This window comes from Etheostoma spectabile, chromosome 15, assembly GCF_008692095.1.
Source record: "Etheostoma spectabile isolate EspeVRDwgs_2016 chromosome 15, UIUC_Espe_1.0, whole genome shotgun sequence".
Classification (NCBI taxonomy): domain Eukaryota; kingdom Metazoa; phylum Chordata; class Actinopteri; order Perciformes; family Percidae; genus Etheostoma; species Etheostoma spectabile.
This window is the reverse complement of record NC_045747.1, coordinates 10,286,414-10,301,255: the sequence shown is the minus strand read 5'-3', so window position 1 is coordinate 10,301,255 and position 14,842 is coordinate 10,286,414. Positions and strand designations below refer to the sequence as shown.

The following is a 14,842-nucleotide window of genomic DNA, read 5'->3' as shown; positions in this document are numbered from 1 at the left end:
TTTTTTTCCATATCGCCCAGCCCTAGATGTTAGTTAGCTATCTGCTTGGACTCTTTTGTCAGACCTTCAGTCCATCAGTCTTACCTACTAAACGTGAAAATGGCTTTTGGCATTAAGCTGTGACGGACCTGCAGTGTAATAGACACAAACCAAACCTTTTTTCTTTTGTCACTGTCTGAGGAGACAAGAAGATAGTCAATGCACAGATATTTTGCACAAATTTCTAGATAGATATTATGTCCCAAGTTCATGTGTCATTGTGTGTTCCCCACCAGTTTGTGGAGACCATCAGCAGTAAGCAAACGGAGCTGGACACCTTCATCGCTGAGGGATACAAGACAGCCTTGTCTGAGGAGCGCCGCAGGTACTGCTTCCTGGTGGACCGCCAATGTGCCGTGGCCAAGAACAGCAGCGCCTACCATGGCAAGGTAAGTGTCACCTGACCACCAAGAAGAGTCTTCACTATGAAAAAAAGATAAGGAAAGGCATGAAAGCCAGAGAATAAAAAGAGATGACAATAAATATAATATTTACAGCGGAACAGGACATCATGGTTAATGTTTAATGGCTGAATGATAGCCGTTTAAGTCAATATTGCCACTTTAAAAAGCCCCTAAAAACATAAGTATTACATAAATAAAAAAAGCAGAAGTTAAAGTTCATGAGTTTTTCCATTCAAAAACTAATCTAATCTGCTTCATCAGGACTGCGTGGGTGTGTTTTGAGTATATTTGATTGACAGTGATGGCAACACAAACAAACAACCCCTCAACTGTCATAATGTTTTTGTTGAAATGTTGCTCAACTCTGATTGGGGCACAGAAATGCATGATATCACATGTCAAGCCCGCACACTTTTAATCTGTAAGAAAGGAAAGAGGATTATTAGGCAGATTTAGAATTTGTCGCTCATAGCAAGCTAAATAAAAATGTTTAATAAAGCTGTACACAGATATTAGTTTATGGTCAAAGTGTTCCTTTAAATCATTGAATGTGTTTGCTGTAAACACATTTTCTGTGTAGAGTTTGTTGGGTCAATTAATGAACTTAACTTACTTCCTTTATGCTATTGCGTTGACTCTAGACAATTACTTTACATCAGTCATCTATGTTTTATCTGAAACTCACCTGCTGTAGACCATTGTTCAGCCAAAAGAGCATACTAGGAGATATATAATTGATTAGCTTTGACCGCTCACTGGAGCCTCTTCATTTTAAAAATTCATTAAGACTGTAGACAATGCCCAGCTGACAGGCATATCTGAAGCTGCAATCCATCATTGCACCTTTGAGCCTCTGGCCAACTTTTTGTGTAGAGAACTGCCTCACTTGTTTAGTTCATGAAAGACTTTTAATAGAAAAAAAGGCATCAAAACACTGAATGTTGAAAGAAAGGGATTTAAATCAAAGATCAGTGCAATGAACCTGACAAGAGTTGAAAACTGTTTCTCACCCATTTTGTTACAGCAGTCACTCAAGAATTGTATAATACCTGCTTGTTATTTTCACATCCCTGCTGACATTTGAAGCAAACAACATTTGAATCCGAACAGAACCCCCCCTATATCATACCATCAAAGGTAATGGAGCTATATTAACCAGGATTTAGTTTAAGCTTGTTGTTGTTTCCATTACCCATAAGTTTGATATTCTTGGGTAATGAAGTACATCAGTCTCCTGGGATTACTTGTGGGTGTGAGCTATCAGCCTAGGTGTGTGTGTGTGTGTGTGTGTGTGTGTGTGTGTGTGTGTGTGTGTGTGTGGTGTGTGTGGGTGTGTGAGTGGGTGTGTGTGTGGGTGTGTGTGGTGTGTTGGCGGTGGGTTGTGTGTGTGTGTGTGTGTGTGTGTGTGTGTGTGTGTGTGTGTGTGTCATCGTCATCGACTGTGCTGCTGCTGCTTTTCTTTTTTCAACATGAGTCTAGTCATTAATCAGGATGGGGTGTGCGTGGGAAGAGTTCACCTTCAGCAAACGGAAGAACCCTCTCCCAAAGGCTTCCTAGTGTGTGTTTGCCAATGTGCAAGATTGTGTATGTGAGAGAAGGAGAAAGAGATGGGGAGAGCTCCAAATTAGCACATACAAAGGGACAAAAATTCTGGTTTTCCATTAAACTCTATGGTTGTAGAAAGAACAACAGTGTCCACAGGCTGTAAGGTGCTGCAGCGGGCAGCTTGGTTGTATGTTGGTAAGCCTCACCCACGCAGCACATTATCATAGCTGTGCAAAGGGCAGTGGTCAAGGATACAGAGTGAGGGGGAAAAAGCTTTAATTGAATGTTGTTTTTTGGGGGGTGGATAAAAATGGGGAGAAAATTTAAGGTTGAGGAAAAGAAGATGCTAAACTGAGCTTTTTTTTCTGGTCACAATGCAGCTAGTACATCAATATAATGTTTCTGTTTGTGTGTCTCCAATCTTTCTTTCTTATTTCCAGGGTAAAGACCTTTTGACTCAGAAGATCCCAGTGTGGCAACAGGCTTGCTCAGACCCCAACAAGCTGCCAGAGAGGGCCATGCTCCTGGCACAGCAGATGGGCTCTGCCTCCCTCGGGGGCGCAAGCCCCCTGCATACCTCTAAATCCAACTTGGTCATCTCAGACCCTATCCCTGGGGCCCAGCCTCTTCCTGTGCCCCCAGAGCTGGCTGTTTTCATGGGCAGTGGCATGGGACACCCTGCGGTGAGTTAGTTATTTTATTTACTTTTCTATTTTTACATTTGTCCTGTGTTTAAAAGGCCTTACGATTTTGGCACTTTCTTTTTTATTTTTCTCATAGTCAAAAGCAGGAACAAATACTAATTTTGATGATACACTGTATGGCAATTTATACAGAAATTGTCCTTGTTCTTAAGAGAAGTAAATGAATCAACTGGAATTACTTTCCTCCAATTTCCTCACTATTGTGAAGGAGCTAACTGTTCTCTTCTAATATCAGCTCGTCCACCTTTGGCACTCCGTAAACATACCAATCAGACAAACAACTCTCTAGTCTCTTTTTAAAGATGGCACTCGGGTTAATGAGCTGTTTAGAGCATCCATTTTTATGGTGTGCAGCAGCTGACAGACCTACAGTATATTAACTCTCTCTAGACTTCAGGTCAATGCCAATGTTTACTTATTTTTTTTAAATCAAGAGGAATTATAACATGATCACTTCAACTTGTTCTAAATATTCCATGAAGTAATTGCTACTGTAGTATTGCACAAGCTTAGTCATTTTCACAATTTGAGTTATTGAATCTATATATTCTCTTGTTTTTTCTAGAGGCTGATAGGCCCCGATGGGATGTCCATGGTAAATGGAACAACAGGAGTCCACGGGGATGAATATTGGACGGATGGAGGGACTATACCCGTGTCCCAAATTAGGCCTTCATCCCCTCAGAGCCAGGCGCAGGGCCAGTCCCAGGCTCAGCCCCAGAGACAGGTCAGCGATGTCTACTCCAACACCCTCCCTGTTCGCAGGCCTGCCCCCGCCAAGAATAAGAACCCAGTGGGTAAGATATCCCAACAGTGAGAATTTTATGAGCAACAGTAGCACTCCAACAAGAAAATCCCAAGCAGAATATTTAATTGAGCCTCAACCCTATTCCTTGCATTTTACTGTAAGGTACACTGGGCTGCATTTTAACGTCACACGTGTAGTTTCAATTACAGTAGGATCATCACCTACCAACATCTATGCTAAATTACAATGTTGACCATTGTGTTGAGAACTGTTCCTCTTCAGTGTCACAATGGAAGAGCAGGGAGAAGTAGCAACATACACTTATATGTGCCATAAAAACCATATATGTAGGAAATGTCGCAGTCTCCTTTGTTGATAGAGATTATACCATCATTATCATAGTATCAGTTGTTCTGGCAAAGATATAGATGTTTAAAAATGCTCTACAGAAGCACATTTGAGAAATTGCTAAATTTGCTTGGCTGTTGAATGTGCCTAAATACATACGTACGTACATACATACATACATACATACATTACATGTAATGCATGTATGTATTAAGTTAGCACTGTGGACTCCAGTTATTCAGAGCATCTGGTGTGTAATGAATTCCAAGTCATTGACACATTTTTGTTTACAAACATCACAGGAGAGACCCGGACCTTGCCCAGGTCCAGCTCCATGGCAGCAGGCCTGGAAAAGAATGGCCGCGCCCGTGTCCAGGCCATCTTCTCCCACGCTGCGGGTGACAACGGCACCCTGCTCAGTTTCTCTGAGGGAGATATAATCACCCTACTAGTGCCTGAGGCCCGTGATGGCTGGCACTATGGGGAGAATGAGAAGAACAAGATGTAAGTAATATATTCATTTATTCTATGTTGCATGAATCCATACTGCCAGATTGGATCAATTTTTGTCCCATGTTTCGGTAAAGTTTATTTTACAGTTTAACAAGGTGTTCACTTTTCTTAGGCGTGGCTGGTTCCCATTCTCCTACACACGTGTGGTTCCGGAAAGTGATAATGAGAAGCTCAAAGTTAAGTATGTAGCATTATTCTATCATAAACTGTGTCAACTTAATGAGCCTAAATGAGCCCAGGTCTGAAGCCTTTTGTTTTCTTGCCTACCCAGCCTGCACCATGGGAAAAGTAGCAGCACAGGGAACTTGTTGGAGAGTGATGCATCACTGCCCACACCTGACTACGGGCTGACTGCCCGACTGCTGGCACAGAGCCTAGCACAGACCCGCCCACGCCCCTACAGCATGGCAGCCTTTGGCACACAGGTAGATACAATTTAACATGTGTAGTATCCGTGAACAACACACAAACACTTGTTACTCTTGCTCACTTAATTTGTAGCCCCCCTCTGGTTTAGTCTTGTGATGTCTAATTGGATATGACTAGTTCTACAATAAGTGAAAGGAGACTTTTACTCAGTTTCTGCTGCCCCCTAGTGTTTGTATACAAGTACAGCAGGCACTTAAATACAAGCTTTCAAGTAAAAAAGAATTGTTTTATCTTTTCAGCCTGCTATTGAGGATTATGACGGACGCTTTGCCACAAGGTAAGTGCTGTTTCTTCCCTGTCCTCTAAGTTTTGACTAATATGACTGCTGCTGCCATCTGAATTGTTTAACTTGGATATTTTTGGAAGCGACTTATGAGAAGAAGAAACAAGAGCCAAACACCTTAGATAATGGCAGTTCAACTGAATTACAATATGCTGCAACACTGCAAGGCAACTGCTTAACAAATGGAGTGTCCAAATTAAATGCTACAAACACACTCTTAGCAAGTTCAAAGTATGTTGTGTAGTGGACCACATTTGTATACTCATGCATGCATTATTCTCCAGAAAGTAAAGATCCTAAAAATTGCTTGATTTTAGAGTGTGCTGTTTATGTACACCATTGTCTCATAATGCAATGAACAAATGAACTCAAGGAGCAAATCACAGCTGTTTAAGACAAATATTAATCAGGGTTGGGTAGCTAAAGGGAGATCTTTAAAAACAAAAAAAAACAAAAAATGTTCTAAATCGTTTAGCAGAATGATTTCAATCATTCTGTGAGTAATTGCAGAGGAATTTTTAAGTCACATTTTGATGGATGTCCATTTGCACACAGTGTATTATTTTGTGTTTGTACCAAATAGAGGTACATTGGTTACTGCAAATAGTATTCTATGACAATTACTATGGTACATACTCTATATAGTCAATTCACAGTATGGAATTAGTTGATTGTTTCAGACCCTGTGTTGAACTATATAGTCTAAGTAAGTACAATTACCCACATTTATGTAGTATAGATTATACATAGTATATTTCATATACTTTTAATTTTTTTCATATACTTTTAATTAATCCATTAAGCCTATAAAATGTCGGATAAAAATGACACATTTTCTCAATTTCCTAGAGCCATTTTAAGATTACCTGTTTTGTCTGGCCAACAGTCCTAAACCCAAATATATATCCAATTTACTTTTATTATATTTGTATTATATGAAAAATAAAGTTTTTATTATGATAAAACAATATAATTAAGGGAAAAGCACTAAATCTTCATTAGTGACAAGCTAGGACCGGATATTGTTTGCCCTTTTTTGCTTTCAAAATGGACTCAACAAATAATCAATTATTGAAATTGTTGGCCATTCATTTTTTGTTGATCGATTATTTGATTAATAGACTAAGGATTTCACAGCTAGTGAGGAATATAGATAAGCTCAAGCGATAGATTCAATCTTTGCTGTAGTGTTAAGTTCCCACCTCCATGAGATGTACACACATTGTTTCTTTTGAATATTTTTTACTGTCTTCTTTTCCCTTTCTCTTTGCTCCTTCTTGTTTAACTTTTTTTACTTTTTTAAATAGCTCTTTTAAAAGGAATGAATGCAATCTAGCGGGGCCAGGGTCTCGGTTCATTGTCAGAGTTGCTTGTGTTTTGTCCAATCAGGGAGTACATTAGGGTTGGGCGGTAATACGGTAATATTGTATACCGCGGGGTCTTAAAAGTAGCAACGGTATCAGTTTCAATACCGTCATTTAAAAAAATGCAATGCATTTATATAGTAGACAAGGATTAAATATTAAATATAATTTATTTACTGCCTAAAAATGCTCATGTGTGGTTGTCATTACGTTACAGTGTGGAGGAGAAAGAGAGTGAGAGAGAGGGGGGGGGAGATGGCAAGTCCCGAACCGAGTGACCTGGTCTCAAAGAAGAAAACGACTTCTGCAGTTTGGCAGCATTTTGGGTTCCGACCTAATGAGAAGGGAGAGGTGTTTCAGTATTAGTTTTTGGTAGTTAGTTTCTTAATGATGTAGGCAAAAGCCAACAGTTTGGTAAAGCCGTCTGAGCCTTACGTCATCATTTTTAATCAGTCACGGTAATACTGTATACCGCGGGAAAATAGGAAGGAAGTTTGACGGTATCAAAATTTGGATACCGCCCAACTCTAGAGTACATCCTTGTGTACATGTACTGTATATACGTAAGTGTGTGTGGCCTAAGGGCACTTGTGTTAGTGTCTGGAGTACATGTTGTGACAATAGACATCATGCTGACCTCATCTCAGTCATCACTGCATGTCAGCCTGGGGCTTTGGGCACCAGTGTTGAGCTGTTTTACATACTCTTGTCTGCTCTGAATGTGTTTTTTTCTGTATCAGTATTTTGAGACAACACTGTGCTGCAGGGTGTATTCACCCCAACAGACTAATCTAACACTACCTACATCCCTCCAGCAAAGGAGATGACTTGATTTTCTCATCAACAGTAATGTCTGGGGTTTGTCTACTTTTCTGAGACCGCCAGATGCAAATATTTAATTAAACTGCTTTATATGGACAACAATATCACACAAATATAGCTGGATTAGAAAGTGTTGATGAGAGAATTGGAAGTCCAATCTACCTCAAGGCAGGTGTGTTTGGAGTTGTAGCTGTAGTTGGGGCAATGTGGATTTCATGACCCCTCCTACACTTCTTCAAAACTTTACCCTGCATCCTTGTGCCTGTCTTGTCTTTCTCCATTTCTCTGAGTGTGTCCGACCTGGCAAGCTTCCTTCTCTCTTTGTTCCACAGTGACAGTCCTGATGGCAAATTGATTTCGACTGTGTGAGAACAGACATACAGACAGACACAGACAGCTCCGGATAGCACAGGGGCCTCTTCCTCCCCATCTTTCCCTCCTCTTAGCCTCCCTCCTGTCCACTTATCTCCACCTCTCCTCTTCTGCCTCCACACACACCCCTTCTCCAAGTGGAAGAGGCCAGTTTCATCCCTCCTTTCTGTCCTCTCTTCCTCCTCGGGTCCCTCCTTTCCTCCTTCCATCCATCCCGGGTGCTGCTGCTGGTGGTGTCGGTGTGAACAGTAGCGGTTGGTGGGTGGAGGATTGCGTTGAGCAAGAGAGCCAGAGCGGGGCCTACCTGCTCGGCATGCAACGATATGGACTCTGAATATTCTATCTCTGATCACAGTCCACCATCACGGACTGATCTCTCAAGAGACTGCCTTTGCTACTGCTTGTCTTTCATGCATGTACATGGTTGTGTCATTTTGTCAAACTAAAGGACATGTTCATGTACTGTACAAGTGCCAAAAGACTTCACTGTCGTTGTACTAAAGCCACTGGCTTAATGGCCTTTTTAAGCACACGTGGGCACAGTATTATCGAGTTCCCACCCAACACAAATGCTCAAAAAAAGCTTGGTTAAAAGTAAGACTGTGCAGCAGAATACTATGTTTCTGTTCTGAGAGATGTCAAGCTGTGCTTTCTTATGTCAGTGCTAGACTTGATTTTCTGTCCAGAGGGAGCGTGTCATATTTGCCTTACTTTGCTTTTTTATTTTTTAAACACATACTTTATGTGCAATGAAGCAACTTTTCAAATTGAGCATCAAAAATATACTGCGTGTGTGTGTGTTTTGGCAATTGATATTTTTTATATATATATATATATATATATAAAATATCAATTGCCATTAGTCCACCAAATTGCACTTCAAAATAATCATTGCAAAAAAAACACGTTTTCTTATAAATTCATAAAACGTTCCTCCCTCAGCCCCATAGAAAGTTTTTTTTTTGCCACTCTTGGCTGACCTCACTGCCAGAATTGTTAGTAAAAAATAAAAAAGCCTCCCTCCATTAACCTTTTTTTTTTTTTTCTCAAGCACCAGTGACTTTGGAGGAGTCTTTGTATCCTCAAAAACAGCTGTGAATTAGTTTTTCAGTAAAAATGAAACCACGGCTTTTGCAGCTCATAGTGTTATTTATGATTGTATTCCCTGAATGGCTATGTAGTTGTTGGTCTTTTCTTTTAAAACAATTATTGTCCTTGTAAAAAAAAAAAATATTTCCAGAAACAATGAGAAACTACTGATTAGTTGAAGTGTTTATCTTGTGCATGCTGTGGAGGGAAACCAGAAAATGTGATACTAAAAATGGACCTTGAATGTATGGTGAATTTTTACAAAGGTATTCTAAATAAAACATATCTCTATATATTAATAAACAGTCTGGTCTGACGAGAAATCTGTTCTGTCAGTGACGACATTTTCAGTTATGTTAAACTTGTCCCTTGTTACAAACGTATTGCTCTGAACTGATCTTTTTCTCCCGTTAAATGTGTTATTTTTTTTGAAACTGCCATCCATATCATTTCTGGCCACAGCCGTGTCCCGAGCATGCAGCTTTATCCTTCCCCAACCTTCAGTAAAACCCATAGCATCTGTGTTGGTCTGTGTCACTCTCAAAAAAAAAAAGGACTGTCAGTGTGTGTGTAGTGGTGTTGTGTACAGTATTGTGCGTCTTATTTTGGTGGTATTTTGGCTTGAGTTTGACTTGTATTTGGGTGATAAAAATAATTGCATTTTTGGAACACACTGCCTGTTGATTGCAATGCATTTGCAGTACAATGTATGTCCACAGCAGACACATTTCCTCACAGAGTTTAGGAGCATACTGTAGGCCTATATGGCATGTTGAGCATGAAGTGTCTACTTTCGTTTTCCACCTCTCATTTCTGTTACAGTTATTATTATCAACCTATGGTATGTTCATCTTGCACCAGACTAACCAGCAGTGTTGTTACAAAATGTGACCCATGCATGATCTGAGAGATGAGCCATTCAAACCCCTCTTTACCTTCCAGTTTGGGTCCAGAATTGTCCCGGTTCTGAGGGAACAGGACCTCCGTAAGTCACCAGCCTCCATCGCTATTCAGCCAATCCCTTATTTCCTTCTCTCTCTTACTGCTTGATTCTCTCTCTCTGCTGTCATTGGCTGTCTGGCTCATCAGTAGGATGCTGGGAATCACTGATCTTTTCTGTCCTTTGGCCTCCATGGATGTGGCAGCATTTGGTTCTGTCAGTCCAGCAGGCTTTGGGTTGTAAAAGAATAACGTTCCCTTTTTAATATCTGTGTGCATCACATCATCATACAGTGACGACTAACCCTGCATGCATGCCTATAGCAAGCCGTTTTGTTCTCTCCCTCTCCATTTTTTTCTTGAGTTTTCTCATTACATGCTTGCTAAAACTCACAGTAGACACTGTTACTGTTTGTTCAACTTACTGTAAGAAACAAAACTACGGGAAGGCAGATTTCTTTGGGTGTGTTTACACAACTGGCCATTAAATTAAATTCTGACATGTGTTCAACCTAACTGTCACTGTTCCTTGTCTCACCCCTCCTCTCCCCACAGTGACCGTTCCCTGGAGGTCTACCTCCGGCCCACCTTCACTGATGACCGATCCGCGCCCATCTTCTACTAGCGGCCTGCTGTCTCCTTTTGTCCACTTTTTAAAGAGGAGAGAGAAAATGGCCAAAATTGGCATATTTGAGGTCCCACGCTGCAAAGAATTCTGTTTTTTTGCCGTGCAAATTCACTCTGAGAATTTTCAGTTATTCCTCGTGATGTTTTTGCAGATGCTATCACAAATGTTGAATGTCTCAGCCTGAACATTCAATTGCAATTGTGAGAGTAGATTTTATTTAGATCACACCAGTTGTGGATAAGGTATGGCTAATAGATTTTTACTAGTAATGCAGTGGAATTATTATTTATCTGCACCTCTATTATGGGATTTTATTTGTTCTTCAACACTATACACTGTAAATTTCATTTGAGGATTATTTGCATTAACGAGCTGTTTAGGTGAGGCTTAGGGGTGAATAAGATTATCTACAGCAGTTGTCAGTGCATCACTTTCACATGCACTGACATGTTGATTGGATGCTGTCACAAATAGCTAGAACTGGTCAGTTGGGGAAAGTAGGATTTTGCTTTTGTTAAGGGATAAAGTACTATAGAATTACTAGTTGTGATACAGTATACCCATATTTTCAGGGTGGGGACTGTGCCTTCTATTTATTTTTCTTTTAAACATACAGTATATTTCATGCAGCATTGGCCCAGTCATTGTGTAAACTGGTTTGAGCGCATATGAATCACAGTTCAACTTGTATTTTTATATTTGTGGAAATATAGGTAGGATTGTTTCCCTTTTTGCTGCACTTCAGTCAACATAATACAAGAATATTTTCACTATTTTTTTCCTTTTCTTTACATTTCAGTAATATCTAAGCTGCAAGATATGAAGCCAAGAAATGAATATATATTGGGGCTTTAAAAAAAATATATATATATATTTAGCTTTGAGGGAGTGGTAGCTTATCAGATAAGGTACAGTATTATTATAGCTTTTCATCGTTCATTCTCAGTATTATACACTCATCTGGGGAAAAAAAGCTTAGAGCAGAGACAATTATCTACAGGATGATGTGTGGGGATAGAAGTGGAAAGAAAGTGTGTGGTTGTGTGAATGAGCTAAAATGCCTCTTAGATTGCAATAAATCAAGTTACATTGTGAAAAGTCCATTTTCCATGGATGAGAGTTAAATCATGAAAAGTCAATTTTCCATGGGTGAGTCCTTTACACTGAGTGATGTGATCAGGCTTTTATTACACAGCTCATTGGCAGCAAGTTTCAAATGCATTTTGTACTTTTTTATAGCTTTCATTGTGTCCATTTCTCACCTTTGTCCCTGTTTGTATTATATCTGTACTGTACAGAAAGTGCATATAAATTATCTTGTCCAAAATAAATCTAAATGGGCAGAAACGTAATACTTTTATGTGTTGTGTGTCATGTTTTCACGTGTTCTTGTTTTGTAAGAAATTGTACTTTCTCGACATCAATGCTGATTAATATATTACAGACACAAGAAGGGAAAAAAGTATTTGGATTTATTTGTTTGGGATAGTACAATAGCAATGAGTGAGAGGGGCAATGGAATCAGCAATGATGTTACTACCGGTGGAAAGAGGTGCAACCCACCTCACCTTCTCCAAAGGTGTCTGCCACTTTAGCCAATAGGCTTTGTTATATTTTCTTTGGCAAATTTTAGAGACTGTCATCCTGGATTGCACCTTTTCAAATCGTACAAAAATACTATTGATGTTTTCTCTACTTGCAGAACTTATAAGGCAAGGTGAGAGGAAACTGAATTGGCACTTTGAGCTACAGAAGGACAGAGGGGGGGAGGCGGCCGTCGATACAGCAGTAGTAATTCAAGTCAAGCTAACTGCTACGTTGGTAAAACATTCATACAATATGTAAGATGTCATATTTTGTACGCCTCAGATCCAGGCATTTGATGCAAGTGTAATAGAATACATTATGTATGACACTATGGACAATATGTAGAAAATATGCATTAAGATGACATTCAACATTTATATGTATGACTGGCAAATTGACACAACAATGCTCAGTTGTGTTGAAACACGTCTGTCCCTTTGGTGTCATTCTATTGCTGATGAAATGTTATAAAGAAAGCCAATATGCCAAAAAAATAAAGTGAACCTGTAGCTGGCACTGTGGGCATGAATAAGGATCCTTACATGTTTAAGATATTTCATTCCAGGACAGAGAGTTGAAACGCAATAGAGCCATCACTTGTATAAATAAAGACCCAGTTTTGCTATACAAAGTGCTTTAGACAGATACGGTAACTGTAGACATTATACTGTAGGTCATTGTTAACCAGTGTGAGAGGTGGTGATAACTAGGGTGTGACAACCCCTTGATTTCCTCTATTAAGTTTCCGTTAACATAGCACACCAAATCCATCATCAAAAGGACTTAGATAAAGGAACAAATTACGTAAATAAAAAATGACTAGCTTATTATGCAACAATTGTCAAGCATTGCTCACTGGCTCCAACAGTGAGAGCTGTAACAGTCTTTAAAAATGCCAGATCAATGGTAAGCAGATAGACCAAGGCAGCCAATGAGAGGTTAAGCAATGATAAGCCTATCAATTCATTTTTTTCTCCTCTTATTTTTACTTATTTTCTTTTAAATTCACAATTTACATAAATTTGATAGAGCAAACAAGTTGTCATATACTGTATGTTGAACTAATATACTGATGATTGCTATTTCTGCAAACATGATCTGATTTTGTATCCACTCTTCATTCAGGTTGATATCCCAACAGCTATCTCTTTCTTCACAGAAAAGGTTTCAAATCATTAAGGGTCTACAATATGAGGCACTGTCTCATAAAGATGCCCCAAACGTTGATAAAAATAAAACTCTGTAAAACATCTAGATATAATAATGCTGCTTTTCTGTGTTGAGAAGGACCAGGACTCAGCCTCCTCCAGTCAGGACCGTGGGGCGCTCAATCTTTTGGCTCATCTTCACTGTTCCCTGTTGGAAATAAATGATTGGAAATAAGTATGGTGGCTTTCATTGTAAGAGAGAATAATCAAACAGCTTAAAGTTATACTCAACTAAAAATCTCTATCTTTGTGTCAAATACTTAGCTGCAAACTCTCTTAAAAATCAACCAAAATATACTAGTCAATACACTGACTATGCATTGTGGTAAATGTATTGTGTTTTTTGTTTATGAAACCAATGTAAAAACTCGCACCCAAGCAACAAAAAGGAAGGACGCAACAGCTGGTATTTTACACTAAAGGTTTGTTGGTGGAGCATCAATAAGACATTATGAGCATCGAATTTCTGACAAACTTTTTGGAATTTACTCCAACTGAAATCACATGTAGTCATGCCATTACTGTCAGTGTTATTCTCAATTTAGTATCAAACATTTTTTATTATTAAAAGAAAGAAAAAATCAATGGGGTTAAATAACCATCTGGAGAATAAGAAACAAAGAACAAAAGTGAACACTGAAGCTTTCAAGCCATTGGCAGATGTGATATTTTCAGGTACATTTACATGCTGTTATAATGTGCTGCATTTGAGCAGCTTATTAGCTAGCTATCCTCCAAAACCAATGTTAATACCACACTTTTGTCCACCAAGCTAAGGTGCCGGACAGGACTTGTATTTGTGTTAATAAGTTTGATAAGAAGACTTTAGCAGGTAAGCTAATGTCGGTTCTTGTCCGCGACCTTGTATTGTGCAGCCGGCTGCTGTCTGGCTGTCAGTGTTTGATAGAACGTCTATGACAGAGCGGTAACATTACTGCTTTTTGCATTTATGGTTAGAAATACAGTGATTTGATCAGCCATTTGGAATGACAGTATTCTGACAGATTAATGCAAAGATAAAGGGAACCATCATGAAAATTATTTATTTGGTTTCTGAGAGTTTCCGTGGTTAACAGAGAATGTATGCTGAAGTATTGACAAAAACATTAAAAAAAACATGCAATTTAATTTCAGTAAGATTTAAAAAAAAAAATATTAGGTGATTATGAATTTAAGATTAGAGGTTTTCAACATTATACAACAGTCCAAACTGTGTATGAAAGACTAATTCAAGAGTTAATCCAGACCTGTTGTTGAGCCCACGTGGGGGTCGGAGACATGTGTGATAGAGAATCGCGAGACCATGAAACGGTTAAGTGCTACAGCTACAGGTTTAGAAGCCTCAGGACTGTTGTTGGTGGATGTGGGTGAGGACGGGGGTTCAGGTATGGTGTCAGGTGAGGACAGGCAGGGCTCGAACGAGAGGTCATCTTGCCATTCATAACCCCCACCTGAATGCACACAGACAAGTCATAATTGAAGTAATCATGTGCACAATTTGGGATAAATCCATCAATGTTAGGGGTATGCTCTGCATAGCTTTTTGTGTTCTTGACAATCTCACCCTCTTCTGAGTTGTTGCCATCAGTTTCTTCAGAAAGACCAAATGATTCACAGGATTGAGCTTCAAGTTCAGGGTCAGATTGAAGCTGGTGGTCAGTGTTTCTTTCCTCTGAGGACTCCTGCCCACTGGATTCTATACCTGTGGAGAAGGCGTAGTCAGCCAGCTCCCCCGTGGGGCTCTCCTAAAATATAAAAACAGAAATATTCCTCTCATAATCTAAAGCAATAAAGTAATTGTTAATAGACAAAACACATTG

General features: G+C 39.4%; 2 protein-coding genes across 6 annotated transcripts in view; one reads left to right on the top strand and one right to left on the bottom strand.

The window, feature by feature from the left end:
- baiap2a (BAR/IMD domain containing adaptor protein 2a) overlaps nucleotides 1–11,575 on the top strand; it is a 54,505-nt gene extending 42,930 nt beyond the window's left edge. Inside the window, exons 7-15 of one of the 4 annotated variants that reach the window (XM_032536531.1) lie at nucleotides 276–428; nucleotides 2,429–2,671; nucleotides 3,258–3,489; nucleotides 4,091–4,292; nucleotides 4,414–4,482; nucleotides 4,573–4,726; nucleotides 4,970–5,007; nucleotides 9,603–9,645; nucleotides 10,155–11,575. In XM_032536531.1, coding sequence (XP_032392422.1) covers nucleotides 276–428; nucleotides 2,429–2,671; nucleotides 3,258–3,489; nucleotides 4,091–4,292; nucleotides 4,414–4,482; nucleotides 4,573–4,726; nucleotides 4,970–5,007; nucleotides 9,603–9,630 — 1,119 coding nt within the window. In that variant the 3' untranslated portion in view covers nucleotides 9,631–9,645; nucleotides 10,155–11,575. The other 3 variants (XM_032536529.1, XM_032536528.1, XM_032536530.1) reach the window with 3 other exon arrangements.
- Nucleotides 11,576–11,684: 109 nt separating this feature from the next.
- Nucleotides 11,685–14,842, bottom strand: part of aatka (apoptosis-associated tyrosine kinase a) — a 30,928-nt gene continuing 27,770 nt past the window's right edge. For both annotated transcript variants that reach the window (XM_032536526.1, XM_032536527.1), the window contains 3 exons: nucleotides 14,587–14,767; nucleotides 14,270–14,473; nucleotides 11,685–13,170 (listed from right to left, as the gene is read on the bottom strand). In XM_032536526.1, coding sequence (XP_032392417.1) covers nucleotides 13,142–13,170; nucleotides 14,270–14,473; nucleotides 14,587–14,767 — 414 coding nt within the window. In that variant the 3' untranslated portion in view covers nucleotides 11,685–13,141. The remainder of the gene's footprint in view (nucleotides 13,171–14,269; nucleotides 14,474–14,586; nucleotides 14,768–14,842) is intronic.